The 14,920-nt window shown below is 42.5% G+C and overlaps 1 protein-coding gene across 1 annotated transcript in view; it reads right to left on the reverse strand.

The window, feature by feature from the left end:
• Nucleotides 1-1,669: 1,669 nt before the first annotated feature.
• The window catches only part of LOC112258108 (serine/threonine-protein kinase 32A-like), a 59,943-nt gene continuing 46,692 nt past the window's right edge, over nucleotides 1,670-14,920 (reverse strand). The window contains exons 11-12 of the mRNA XM_042327056.1: nucleotides 6,262-6,326; nucleotides 1,670-5,869 (exon numbers count right to left, since the gene is read on the reverse strand). Coding sequence (XP_042182990.1) covers nucleotides 5,752-5,869; nucleotides 6,262-6,326 — 183 coding nt within the window. The 3' untranslated portion in view covers nucleotides 1,670-5,751. The remainder of the gene's footprint in view (nucleotides 5,870-6,261; nucleotides 6,327-14,920) is intronic.

Consider the following 14,920-nt stretch of genomic DNA (forward strand, 5'->3'; position numbering starts at 1 on the left):
CCAGGCAGTAAACTTGTCACCCCTCTGTTATCATCATTGTATTTTATAGCCAGTTAAAGTATCATGACATCACTTTTAAAGGCTGTCATTATGATAAACTGAGAAGATTGCTTCTATAAAACGACATCTCAGTCTGGAGTGGGAGATAGTCAGCATTATTTTTGCAAACATGGCCAGTTCACAAGGACTTATTGGCATTGTATATATAAACCCTCCCCAAGATAATATAGTTGTCATTGGCCAGTTAGTTTATACAGTATGTCCATTTACAACATATGAGCTTGTGTGGGGGGAGAGAGGCTCTTTGAGGAGACATCCAATAAAGACCCCTGTTATTCTTATCTTATGTGATCCTCCAGCTTGACTTCAACCTGGCTTTATGAGGAGCGTATATCATTCACGGAGACTCACAGGTTACCCTGTGAATGTGGGAAAGCGCTGGATCAACTTTGATCTCAGAGCCCACCGAGGAAGAGTAATGGGGGGCTCGTCTTAAAAGGGGATCTGGGGAGAAGTTGGCCACAGACAGACTAGCAGTGAATGGGAAAAGCACATGATGCATGGTAACTTGCTGATGATGTGTTAAAGAGGTAATGTCTCCAGCTGATTAAGACAGGAGCGGGTGGGCGGTCAGAGAGGGAGAAAGAGAGAGGACTCCACAAGGACTCCAGTCTTGACTTGATCTAAAAAAAAAAGAGATCTAAAAAAAAAGAGAGATCTAAAAAAAAAGAGAGCCTGTAGTATCGGGGAAGATATAAACATTCTACATTTTTGTGAGTATAGGACAAATGATAATTAGTTACAGGCAGCATGACTTTGGCTGTTGTCCACTATGACCTCAGCGGCTCTGAACATAACCTCTGTTTTTCTAAGGGGTGGAGGAGCTCAGCAGTAATGAAGTGTGACATAAACTCAGCATAAGCTTCATAAAGCCCTGAAAGTACCAAATGACATATTAGCTCATGCACAGCTTTGATGAATACAGTGTGATTCACCAAGGAAACAGTGGCTAAATTGGTGTGTTCGCCCCAAATTACTTGGTGAGCTCACCATTCTGGTGTGTAACAACATACACTGGAGCCAAATCTGGAGAAGAAGGAGGAGCAACAAAGCCTTCTCATAAATAACACATCAGACAAACAAATCAAGCCTAAACTATGCTTCCTGTTTCTGCGGGACTACAATTGATAGTCTGGGGGATGCTATACTTAGCTTATTCTCTTTGGTGCCATTCTCCACTGTGTCGTTGTCCCACCCAGAACTGTGTGTCGGTCTGATTTAGGACTGTTTTCATAGGTTTGCCCTTTTGGCTCTTAGTGATAAGGCCCCTAATGCGTTATAGCCCTGCCACTCATCCATAGCCACCTGCTAAGGCTACTGAGGAACTTACAACATAAGGTTGTTTAAGAGAGGCAGAGAGCACACAGCTCTCGCTCTCTCTAGTATATTCTTATTGTGAGTGTCTTGTGGTTTCCAATGCCTATTCAGGCATAAGCCCATCTCTGCAAAGGGCAAAATCAATACTTAAAAAATGTATACAGTATCAGTGGTGTTTACCTTGGTTCCAACATATCAGTGACATTGACACAGACTCATCCAACCGTAGGCATGACACTCCTACAGAAATACAAACAGTGAATGTACACAACAGAAGCATGACTCCGTTTTAATCCTCAACTTTATTTTAAATACATACTTGGATTAGCACAGACAGAAATAAATAAACGTGAAAGGATATTTGTAGACATTGTATTTGGTCTGTTTGGGGAGGGGAAAACGGAACATTTGCTGTTATTGGTAGAGAGGTTTGTAACTCTCTTTCTTATTGGTCTATTAACTAATTTACCGCATGGTGATGTCACCATGGAAGGCCAAGACTCCATCCCACCAAATCAGACTGAAATTTCAGGCAGTCTTTTCAAACAGCGCTTACACTAAAAGTGCATTATCATAATTTTCACAATTTCACAGTATTATTCCAACCGCATAGTGTTATAATACATAGATTAATCCCATTTTGACTGCACTGGGCCTTTAAGTACACAGGAGCACTACCACTAACACACACTAGGTGGCAGTGTTCCATTGTAGTTTATCATAGAAAATCAACCACACACGAAGCATGGAGATGGAGGAAAGGCTTGTTTGAAACCAATTTGTAATGGATTTGTCTATTTATCTGCCATCATTAATTATATAGTATTCCCTCTAGTCTCCTGTTGCTGCTAATCAGAAAACTAACACCACACATCAAAAACAGGTCTAGCATTTAACCCTCTGAGGTATTTCTCTGGCTAACTCATCACGTTGTTTTAAGATATACTTTATTAGTTAACGGACATGTGTCTTCTGCATTAACCCAACCCCTTCAATATACACACACAGATACATACAAACACACATTAGGTTGGAGAGGCTGGAGCAGAGGGCAGCATCCAATGAGCAGACTTAGGGGGTTGAGCCGGCAGTATATGGCACCTGTAATATTGACGACAGCAACCCTCCAGTTACCAGCTCACGCCTGCCAGATTCTCCCCCGTCGGCAATGGGATTCGAACCCGCTTCTCTAACCCAATTTTCTTTTTGCAGGTTATGTACAGAAAGTCTCCTTCTATCATCTCTCTCTGGAGGGCACGCAGGTGTCAAACTTCTCTCTCTCTCTCTCTCTGATGTCAGGAGGGTGTTCCAGGAGATGGTAATTCCCACTCAGAGTCAGTAGTGTGATTGATATGCTTTTGACTCCCCCCCTAGGAAGAGCCAGACAGGCCTACAACTACAGGATTTATCCCCACCATAACCACTACAGCCCCCAGCCTTAAAGGTCCAATGCAGCCTTTCATTTTTGGGTAACAATTAAGTATCTTACTGGAATTGTTTTCATCTCAAATAGTCAAAAAGAAACAAAAATAGCTTCTTAGCGGAGTTCAATTTTTCATGCAAGAATTATAGCTAGGACTGTCTTGGAGTGTTCTGAACGGAGAGGGGGAAAACTGAAAATGACCTATTATTGGCAGAGAGGTTCGGGAACAATCTTTCTTACTGGTCTATTAACTAATTTACCACATGGTGATATCACCATGGAAGGCCAAAACTCCATCCCACCAAAAAAGGATGACATTTCAGGCGGTCTCCTCAAATCGCTCTTACACTAAAAGGGACGTATCATAATTGTCACAATTTCACAGTATTATTCCAACCTCGTAGTGTGGAAGTATAGACATAAAACACAGGGAAATCGTGTTTTTGACTGCACTGTACCTTTAAGAAACCATATAGAGAGGCACAGCTCCAGGTAATAGGACTGAAAGATATACAGGCTCTACCCTAAGTGCCTATGTGGTATACGCCAAGGCAGTTTGCACAGGAGGAGCCTAAATACAACTCTTTTCTCTTCCACAACTATGTTTGGTCGGTCTTTTTAACCAATGCCTCCAACTTGTTGCCAAATCCACGAAAGGCCACATTTATCTGGCGACGTATTAAAGACGCACAATGAGCAGTTAGTTAGGTAACACCTGTGAATGTAAAAGGAAACGTTCAACAGTGTTTCTGCTTGTTTAGAAGCAGCGCGGTAATAAAAAGCACAAAGCAGTGGTAAAGGTCGGTGTCCCAAAGAAACGTACGAAATTAAGGCACCAGCTGCTTGACAACAAAACAACAAATGACAAACAAAATGCAGCACTCCTTGTACAACTCTGCTTTCATTGTGCAATTGAATTACATACATTTCTGGAAAACCTAATGCTAGTTTGAATGTCTGTACCAATAAGGGTTGTTAGAAAGGTCCCAGTAGTAGATCTGATAACTAAGGACAGGAAAAGCCTTGGATAAGTTTTGAATTGTATTTCAGATCGGGTCAATATAATGGCAAAGCTATTTTCCAAAACACGTATTAGACTAGAGGATGGTGATTTACAGTGTAACAAACTGACTGTGTGATGATCCTTCTCTTCATGGGGAAACCCAGTATGTGCTATATACAAGTTAGAAGGCACATAGGGGAGAGTGGGGTAAGTTGAGCCACCCTTGTTTCTAGGGAAACCACACACAAAATGTATCATTTGGTCAAATATTTAGGAAGAATTCATCGTTTCATGGAGTCTGTGAAGGAAGAAACCACATGGAAAAAAAGTGGTAAGCAAGATATGTCCAAATAAACGAACAAATAAACCAAAGTAGATCATTTAAAGATTTTGGGGTTGGGGTACTCTATAAGTTTCAATAATGATGTCCTAAACCAAGCATGAAAGTGCATCCTTGTAGCTGTGTGGGATAATATAGTCAAAATGTTTGCCTTGGGGTAAGTTGAGCCAATGGCCATCGGGTAAGTCGATCAAATTGAAGTGTTTTTTTCCCCCAAGGCATAATGCAAGGTATTATCACTGGGATATGAGGTAACAACAAGGCCTGGCCTATGTTAAAAGTGATTACAAAAGTACAAAGTTTTTGTTAGGTGTTAAAACTGTGTTGAAAGATCCTTAAAATGATTAAAAGACAAAAAAAAGTTATTGTGATGGATTGTGTTTTTGAAATAAAGATTGACATGGTCTTTAAAAAGGTAGTGGTATTATTTCATTCAGCACAGAAATGTGTAGGCGGCTTACTTGCTGAACCTGTCCCGGGGATCCACTTACCCCATTCCCCGGGGTAAGTTGTGCCAAGAGACCACTTTTTTTTATAACAAGATATGTTTTCAAAAGTATAAAGTTTGAGATGAATTCGGATTATTTGCAGCGATTCACAACATCCTGACATATATGTAGATATCTTTATTGGAAAGAATACTATGTTTCCCTTTGGCAGACTTGACGCTGAATGTAACAAATGGGTCAAGTTCCCCCACTCTCCTCTACTGGCACCCCTCTAAAAACCAGAAGAGAATGAGGATTCATCTACTCCTCTTTGACCTCTGTGCATAAATGCTACAACTAATGGAGAAGCGTGTGCAAATCATGTTTGTGCGCGGAACAGACAATACCTATCTATTCATCAATGAAGATTTATGTACAAAATATCCCATGTCGAGCACCAGTCATTTTGGTTTGCTTGAGAGCCACATTGATGCCTAATAATGTCACAGAGACATATTACTTTCAGCAGTTAGCGACCAAGCCTACAGTGGTTCTCGTTGTCTTCGAAGAGTCTTGAAAACAAAGGCCTCATGTCGCATACTCTAATCCTAATTCATTTTGTGTGATGCTACTCACAACCCCTCTCTCTTCCAAAAGCAAGTCAGCACTGTTTTCAAAGACGTAGTCTCCTACTTGTCAACATTATGCTTCATTTCCTGCCTGGCCTGAGTTTAGCCTCAGCATAACAGGCATAGTGGCTGTATCCTGTCTGGCTCTGCTCCCTGCTGGGTTTGTAGTTAAGTAATTTCCTGGGCCTGGCTAACTTGGTGGAGGGAGGAGAGCTCTGGGGGACCATAGCGCATCAGGCAGGTCAGGTCAGGGTAGTGTGTGAGGAGGGCTGCCCACTGAGAGGCACGTCTCCCATCATAGGAAAAGTGAAAAGAGCCAGGGTCTGTCTGTCTGTCTAGGTCAGCTACTCTGTAAAGTAGTAGTCTATGTGAGCTCCTGAAGTCTGGGGTCTGGGCATAATAGCTGGCTGTTGGGGGAATGTGTCAGGGTTAAAGTTCAATCTGAGTGCCCTGTGCCGGCCTCGGGAGAGGGGAAGTGGACGATTGGTTAGTAGTGATCTACAAGCTGTGGCCAGGTTAGCGTGGCGACTTACGGCTCAAGCCATAGTCCACTATCCTGATATGTAGGCTGCCGGGTCCACGTTGTTGTTCTGTCCGTCTTCGATAGCCTTGTTCTTCTCTGTCGTGGTGAGGTCTGCTACCTCTGTGTCTGCCACAGCCTTCTTTGACCTATCAAGAGAAGGACAAAAGCTTGATTTCTTGCTTTCTGGTAATGTGATGTGTAAATAAATGTGTTTTTGCTCATGATATTCTAGAATGATATGTTACTCAGTATTAGGGGACACATTCAAGATTCATTATTGCAACTTTTTCTGTAAATACGTCCTGTTGCCTGTGGCCCAATACATTTGCCGTAGGCCATCTAAAATATGCCTAACTGTTCAGCTGAGCTTGATTGGAGGGATGGAACAGTTCTCTGGCAACTCACATTGAAACTGGACATCAAATCTGGGCGATTTTAGACAAAACTCAGGACGACAGCAGGCGCCACATTTTGGTGTTAATGTAGGCCACCGGACTATATATTGTATCTCCTTTAGGAGATATACTGAGTCTCCTACCTTTCTCTGTTGAAGATGATGAAGTCCCTCTCCACATTGTTCAGGCGCTGCTGGAGCTGACCATTCTAGGGAATCAACAGAGGTTTGAGAACACGCACGCACGCACACAGTCATATTTTTAAGACAATAAAGATCCTGCAGTTATGTGACCCAGATAACGCTTGTTGGGACTCGAAGAAATGAAGAAGTAGGTAGATGGAGGAAGTTTCGCAAACTTTAAAAGGAAATACATGACCTCTCTCACAGCTCCACTTGCCCTACACTGACATTGCCACACATTTAGATATGCTACTAATGTTAGAACAAAAACACCTCTGTGACGACCTGTCCTGGTAGCTATATAGAGTTATGACAGGCGTGTCCTCGCTCTCTCTGGGCGGTGGGTTAGTGTTAAGGCAGACTGATGGGGCCAGATTGGGACTCAGACGCCTTGTTGACCCCCTTTACAGGCCTGCCAGGAGAGCTAGTACAGGTGCTCTCAGAGTGGGGCGCCAGACCCTGGCAGACAAGAGAAGTAGAGCACAGAAGGAGAGCGAGAGAGACAGCGAGACAGAGGCCTAGGGGGTAAGGGTAGCTTATGGAGGGCTTAGTTTGTCATCATATGATACAGAAAACAAGCAATTGTTACATAAAAATAAGTTCTAAATAGGAGGGGGACCAGCATCATCTCACCTCTCGTGTCATGATGGGCATATTGACACATGTAGCCTACATGGAGGGGGGTTTACACACATCCAAAACGGGAGTTGGCTAAAATAATGTAGTCCTACAATACATGTAGGCTAGACAAAAAGGGGATGCCCTTGCTGCTCCCAAACTCCATCTTTTAATCAAGTTTTGGTGATTCAGATTTATTCATAGCAGTCTCACAAGCCAAACCCTTTATTGATAGGCTTGGCTACTTGGCGAACGCATCCGGCAAGACAAACGAAACCAAACAGGAAAAAAAAATGAGCATAAGGGCACTGTGTATCACCGCTGGATAGGTTGTGCTTCCGCTCACAAAATCAAGGCGTTACTGCTAAGACCTGCTTTTCATTGAAATGCGCTGGAAGAAATTGACATTTTTGCACTCATTTTCAAGAACACAACTCAAATATTGCCACCCCTCCCACCTCATTGCCAGCATACTGATTAGGGGTTGCAAAGGGAGGTTATATTTGCTGCCAACTTTTGAAGTTTACCAGTAAACCAGCAGAATTTGGGTATCTCTCAAGGATTTGTGTCCCGAATCCTGCCGAAGATGGTGCCTCTTCCTGTTCGGGCGGTGCTCGGCGGTCGTTGTCGTCGCCGGCCTACTAGCTGCCATCGATTCCCTTTCCTTTTGTTTCTGTTAGTTGGGTCTAATTGGTTACACCTGTTTTGAGTTTAGTTTTGTTTGTAGGCTATTTAAGGGCACTAGGCCCGCTGATTTTTGTGTGGGCATGTTCTCTGTTTATTGGTGTTGGTTGATAATTGTGATGTCTATTTTTCCGGACAGTTTGAGTCTTGTTTATTTGGACGAGTTGTTTCATGCGCCCTTGTGTTTTGCATGTCCGTTTTTCCGCTGTCATTGGAATAAAAGATCCACCTATGGAACTACCTGCTCTCTGCGCTTGACTCCTCCACCCACCATTCATAGAAGTAAAGGTGAAATAAATCAAATAAATAAATAAAGTCTTATTTAATTTGAAGTAATCTATCACAAGACATCTAGTAGCCTAGTTGTCTGTAACTTTCTCTGGAACTCTGTGTGGCCTTACCACATGTAAAATATATGAAGAAATTGAATAAGATTATTTAAAAAATATAGAATGGCAAACCATCAACATAGTGAACACCATTAGTGTTTAATATGAGGTGTGGACTTTAATTTATTTGACTATGTCAATATATATTTGCCATTAGTGTTTTGGCTTCAAACTGGTGGCAGTTGAGAAAAAAGTAAATAGTTGGAAGAGTTGTAGAATTATTGCGGACGGACGGACGGACGGACAGACAGACAGACAGGGGTGGTATGGGATGATCTCTCCACCTGTAGAACGAGAACCCCCTGTGGAGCCGACAAGGTAGCCAGGCTGAGCAGCGTAGTGGAAATTCAGAAGTAAATTTTGCCCAGCTGTTTAATTAAACATTTCATTTTACAAAATTAACCTAGAGCAATCGTTCTGTTAGCAGTTTTCCAGGATAGTAAAGATACAGTTGACGTCATTGTCTATTTCAATTTTACAGATATAGCCTCAAGACGTCAATTCGGTAACATCATTGTGTATAATAACTATCTGACCACCATACCGTTGGTTCTGACCGTTTCAGATTCCACCTCCATCTTAGTCATAGAAGTGAGTTGGGTGAATGGAGGATGGAATTTGCATACTGCCCCAATGGATCCTCGGATGACGCAATCGCCATCGCACTGAACACTGCCCTATCCCATCGGGACAAGAGGAAAACTTACAAATGCAGTTCATCGACTGCTGCTCAGCCTTCAACACCATAGTGCCCTCCAAGCTCACACAACCCTGGGAAAATGGGTCCTGGACTTCCTGACGGGCCAACCCCAATTGTTGAAGGTAGATAACAACACTTCTGCAACGCTGATCCTCAACATGGGGGCCCCACAAAGGTGCGTGCTCAGCCCCCTCCTGCACTCCCTGTTCACCGATGACCGCGTGGTCCCGCACTTCTACAACTCAATTATCAAGTTTGCTGATGATACAATAGTGGTAGACCTGATTACCAACAATGACGAGACAGAGAGGAGGAGGAGGAGGTGAGGGCCCTGGCGGAGTGGTGACAGGAAAATAACCTCTCCCTCAACATTTAACAAAATGAAGCAGCTGATTGTGGACTACAGGAGACAGCAGAGAGAGCAGGTCCCCATACACAGTGGAGAGGGGGAAAAGCTTCAAGTTCCTTGGCGTGCACATCACTGACAACCTGAAATAGTCCATCCACACAAACAGGAGGCTGAAAAATTTGGCTTGGCCCCTGACCCTCACAAACTTCTACAGATGCACCATTGAAAGCATCATGTTGGGCTGTGTCACCGCCTGGTATGGCAACTGCACTGTCCTCAACCACAGGGCTCTCCAGAGGGTGGTGTGGTCAGCCCAACCCAGGCAGCACCCGGTTTCACAGGAAGGCCAAGACGATCATCATGGACCTCAGCCACCTGAGCCATGGTCTGTTCACCACGCAACCATCTAGAAGGCAGAGACAGTACAGGTGCATCAAAGCTGAGCCTGAGAGGCTGAAAAACAGCTTCTATCTCCAGGCCTTCGGACTTTTAAATAGTCACCACTAGCCGGCCTCCGCCCAACATCCTGCCCTGAACTTAGTCATTGTTACCAGCCGGTTACCACCATGTACTCTACCCTGCACCTTAGAAACTGCTTCCCTATGAACATAGTCATTGAACACTGGTCACTTTAATTATGTTTACATACTGCTTAACCCACCTCATATGTATATACTGTATTCAGTCAAGGCTTATCCTATATTACTACTGCTGTACACACCTTTTCTTTTCATATACTGTCTACACTGTCTATACACACCATTATATACATATACACTGAGTGTACAAAACATTAATAACACCTTCCTAATATTGAGTTGTACCTCCTTTTGCATCGGGGTATAGACTCTACAAGGTGTCGAAAGCGTTCCACAGAGATGCTGGCCCATGTTGAGTCAAGTCGGCTTGATGTCCTTTGGGTGGTGGGGTGGTGGACCATTCTTCTGGGTTGCGCCCCCCCTTGGGTTGTGCCGTGGCGGAGATCTTTGTGGGCTATACTCGGCCTTGTCTCAGGATGGTAAGTTGGTGGTTGAAGATATCCCTCTAGTGGTGTGGGGGCTGTGCTTTGGCAAAGTGGGTGGGGTTATATCCTTCCTGTTTGGCCCTGTCCGGGGGTATCATCGGATGGTGCCACAGTGTCTCCTGACCCCTCCTGTCTCAGCCTACAGTATTTATGCTGCAGTAGTTTATGTGTCGGGGGACTAGGGTCAGTTTATTATATCTGGAGTATTTCTCCTGTCTTATCCGGTGTCCTGTGTGAATTTAAGTATGCTCTCTCTAATTCTCTCTTTCTCTCTTTCTTTCTCTCTCTCGGAGGACCTGAGCCCTAGGACCATGCCTGGCATGATGACTCCTTGCTGTCCCCAGTCCACCTGGCCGTGCTGCTGCTCCAGTTTTAACTGTTCTGCCTGCGGCTATGGAACCCTGACCTGTTCACCGGACGTGCTATCTGTCCCAGACCTGCTGTTTTCAACTCTCTAGAGACAGCAGGAGCGGTAGAGATACTCTTAATGATTGGCTATGAAAAGCCATTTACTCCTGAGGTTCTGACTTGCTGGACAACTACTGTGATTATTACTATTTGACCATGCTGGTCATTTATGAACATTTGAACATCTTGGCCATGTTCTGTTATAATCTCCATCCGGCACAGCCAGAAGAGGACTGGCCACCCCTCAGTTTTTCCTAGCCACCATGCTTCTACACCTGCATTGCTTGCTGTTTGGGGTTTTAGGCTGGGTTTCTGTACAGCACTTTGAGATATCAGCTGATGTAAGAAGGTCTATATAAATTCATTTGATTTGATCTGATTTGATACACACATATACCATACCCCATTCAAAGGAACTTAAATCTCTTATCTTGCCCATTCACACTCTGAATGGCACACAATCCATGTCTCAATTGTCTCAAGGCTTAAAAATCCTTATTTAACCTGTCTCCTTCCCTTCATCTACACTGATTGAAATAGATTTAACAGATGACATCAATAAGGGATCATAGCTTTCACCTGGATTCACCTGGTCAGTCTGTCATGAAAATGTTTTGTACACTCAGTGTATATGTGTTTATATTCAGGACTCTGACATTGCTCGTTCTGATTTCTTAATTTGGTGAGGATTTGTGTGTATTGTTTTGCATCATTAGGTATTACTGCACTGTTGGAGCTAGAAACAAAAGCGGCAACTACGATAAAATCTGCAAAATATGTGTGCCCGACCAATACAATTTCATTCAGAAGGATGGGCCTATTTATGCTGTTCACGACAAAACAAGTCCAATTTCCCACTGCATTACCTGTGATTTAATTTAGCAGATTCTACTGTCCATTATAGGTTCAACAACAGAGGGAGAGAGAGGGGGGAGAGAGATGTCGGGAGATAGAGAACATTGTAGAGGCTGAGAAGAAGAGAGAAAGAGAGAGAAAGAGAGAGAGGGTTGCGGAGTCAAAAAAGGAGAACATAATGTGGGGAGGAAGAAATAGAGAGGGGGAGGAAGGGGGAGACAGGGAGAAAGGAGGAAGCCTGGGGTAATGAGCCAACAGCAGTGTGAGATATTTGGGCAGCGCCTCGCCTGCCATTCATACAATATTGATCTGCACTGCTTTAGAAATAGTTACACGTAATGGCTCTCTCTGTCTCTCTCTCTCTCTCTCTCTCTCTCTCTGTCTCTCTCTGCCCTACAGGCAAGATAATTATGTGTCCTCCTTCCTCTCCACAAGTGGTCCCAGAGGTCCCTGCGTAAACACACAAACACACACTCATGCATGCACAAAGAAACACAAGCAGGCGCACAATGCTGTTTTCCCATTTTAGATAGTTGTGGGGAAAAGTATGCTTGGCTCACTGGTTTTGTTTAAAAATACATGTAGTTAAGTGCACTTCCAGCTAGAAGGCATGTATGAAGCATTCTTAGTATGGTTCACAAAATGGAACTGGGGGGCCCAAGGTTCCTAACTCCAAGACGTTGAACAGTATTCTTTATGCTAATCCAACGTAATTTGTCAACGTATTGTGAAATGGAATCTCCTTGGAAAATACATTGGATTTGAAAAAAGTCATCAACGTAATCTGTTGTTTTGACGATACAATTTCAACCACAGGATTATGTCATCATGGTAACCAATTTTCAACATAGACAAAATACGTTTCATTTTTACCTTGAAAACACCGTCAGATCTTAACGTAATATCCACTATAAGAAAAAAACTATAGGCTAAGCAGCAGGGGTGTCATGCATCCCCGCAATTTGAGGAAGGCACAAAGTACGTGAGGATGGCTGGAGGGTGGCTAAACATAGGATCAATACGTTTTATCTGACTGTGACTGCCGATAACTTCAGAACGAAGTTTACTACAAATACAAAATTGCCTAAGTATTTGCAATTGTTACAAACAAGTGAAGGATAGAATGATGCTTCAAATGAAAACCAAGATGATACATAGCCTATATAGGACCATGTCGCCTAATTTAATCTATTTCATGTTCAATCAATTGAATTTATTTTGTACCTAGGCTACTGTCTGTCATTTTTGCCACAATGTGTTTCATGACGTGTGACAACATTTGCGCAATGCTGTGCCCAATCTGTGATTTACTGCATTATTATTTGGTAAGCATAATAAGTTGCCTCAATATCCTATTTTCAGCCCTAGGTGGTAATATCGCTCTTGTGGAATGATTCTAATGTTAAGGTAAGATTTGAATGGAGAAAGCTGGTCTGAGAGCAGCTCGGCTTTTCTTTCGATCCTATCAGTATCGACACATGGTGTAACAACGCACTTAGTGAACATTCTCTCTACGTGCATGTTTGGGAAACGCTTAAAAAGCTGCCTCATGAATAATGATGCATCTGGTACTATCGTCAAAGTGCTTAAGTTACATCGCAACTGGGAAACGAGGCCCAAGGGCTAGCTAAAGCCAACTTCATAAAATTGCTAGGTGTCTAGTTGTACTCCAGGGAAACCCCCCAAAATATACAGTATATAATCATTTTACAGGACAAATCTGAGGGGGCACAGGGCCTATAGGCATGACGCCTCTGCTAGCCGGCAGAGCTATCTACAGCTATCCCTTCCGTCTCCCGACCAGGGTTTAATCCAAACCCAGCACTGCTTAGCTTTGATATTGGTCACCTACTATTACCAATGTGCTATCGTGAGAATGATTGTTGAAAAATCTCCACTTAATAGATTCAGTGTTGCTATTGAAGTCTTTCCAAAGGGTATGTTCAACAGAGCAAATGAAATGTAACCATACTTCAGCAATCACATATCATCAATGATGCTATTTAGGTCTATATATAGTAGCATTTGGGAAGTAATCAACAGCTATTGTTTAAATTCAGCCCTGGATGAAACAATTACATATAGGCAATGTTCATTCTAATGTTTTTCGTCAGTGAGCAAATTTCAGGTCTGCTGAACGCAAACTTGAACTTTGTGAAAATTCTGTGCAACGTCCGGTGCGCGTTTACTGTGAACACTGAGGCTGTACCCGCTTTAAGTTAGTTTTAACAGTGGTCAAGTAGGCTACTGTAGCTATTTGATGATAATGTAGGCCTACCAGAGTGGCCTACCATCAAAACAATGGAGAAAATGCATCCCATAACATTTTAACATGTTAAACACAGCCCCTTTAAGTAAAAAAAAAGCTCTTTGCCTGTCTAGAAATGCACATATTTTATGCTCTTGTAGGAAGCAATCACTACCCCATCGCAGACTACAAATTATATATAACAGAGCTAAAATTTCACTAACTAGCAAAGGATATGAACAAATGTACACACGCATTTGTAGCTCTCGCTTTGATCTCAAAACAAGCGCATCTACTCATGACCGCTCATGCTGTAAAAACAGTCCAGTTCAAAGTGAATGGCACAGATCCATATATGGCAATGGTCTATTTGCATATAGGCTTACTAAAGCGCTGATTGGTTATGGCTCACCAGTCTGTGTAGAGTACGGACCTGAGTCATGCCTGTAATGCAATAGAATCCTACTCCGATGCATTCAGCCTAAAACAACATCTCTTGCATCGTTCGTTTTGCATACTAAATCTTGCATAGTTTGTTATTTATATTGCCTTGAAAGTGGCTAATGTTGCGTTGATTCAATCACAATTCCCACAGTAAGGAGAAACATTGATCGAGTTAACTAATGGGGAAAACTCTAGAAAGTTGAGTGAATTTCAATCTTGTGCTTCTCTGCATGGGGAGATTTCTTTTTGCGTGATTGTGCCGCATGCAGCTTAGAGGGAACATTGCATATAGGCTTCAGGTTTCAAGCTTCAGTTGATTTAAAATGGAATCTACAAGTTATAATAAATATGTTGGACTCACGTCTCCATCTCAACAAAACATAAAAGTTAAAGAACAGGATTCAATCAAATCAAACTGTATTTGAAGTGCATTTCAATTTGGATTTGATTTGATTTGGTCCTATACTTTAACTTCGATTTTTGGTTGGAATGTAGACGTGAATCCGACACGTCAATGAATAACTTGTAGACAGACTGGAATTAAAGCCAGACTCAGTGGCACAGATGAAACTATCCAAGCAGAAAATACATATCTTTCAAACGTTGATATTTGGTTGCGTTGACAACCAAACACAATTCAATATCAATTTTGCAATGCAAGTTAACAAATTACATGTTGGATTTAAGTCTTCCATTTCAACCAAAAATAAAAGTTAAAGAATAGGATTAAGCCAGTGGCTCAGATGGAACTATCTAAGCGGTAGATACATCTCTGATGAACGTTGATATTTGGTTGCGTTTTCAGCCAAAAACAATCCAAGATGACTTTTGTAAAGACAGTACATAACCTAATGTTAAGGCCATCTTACAAACTAATGTAACACTACTTATTAAAAATGAG

The sequence above is a fragment of the Oncorhynchus tshawytscha genome, linkage group LG09 (assembly GCF_018296145.1).
Source record: "Oncorhynchus tshawytscha isolate Ot180627B linkage group LG09, Otsh_v2.0, whole genome shotgun sequence".
Lineage (NCBI taxonomy): Eukaryota > Metazoa > Chordata > Actinopteri > Salmoniformes > Salmonidae > Oncorhynchus > Oncorhynchus tshawytscha.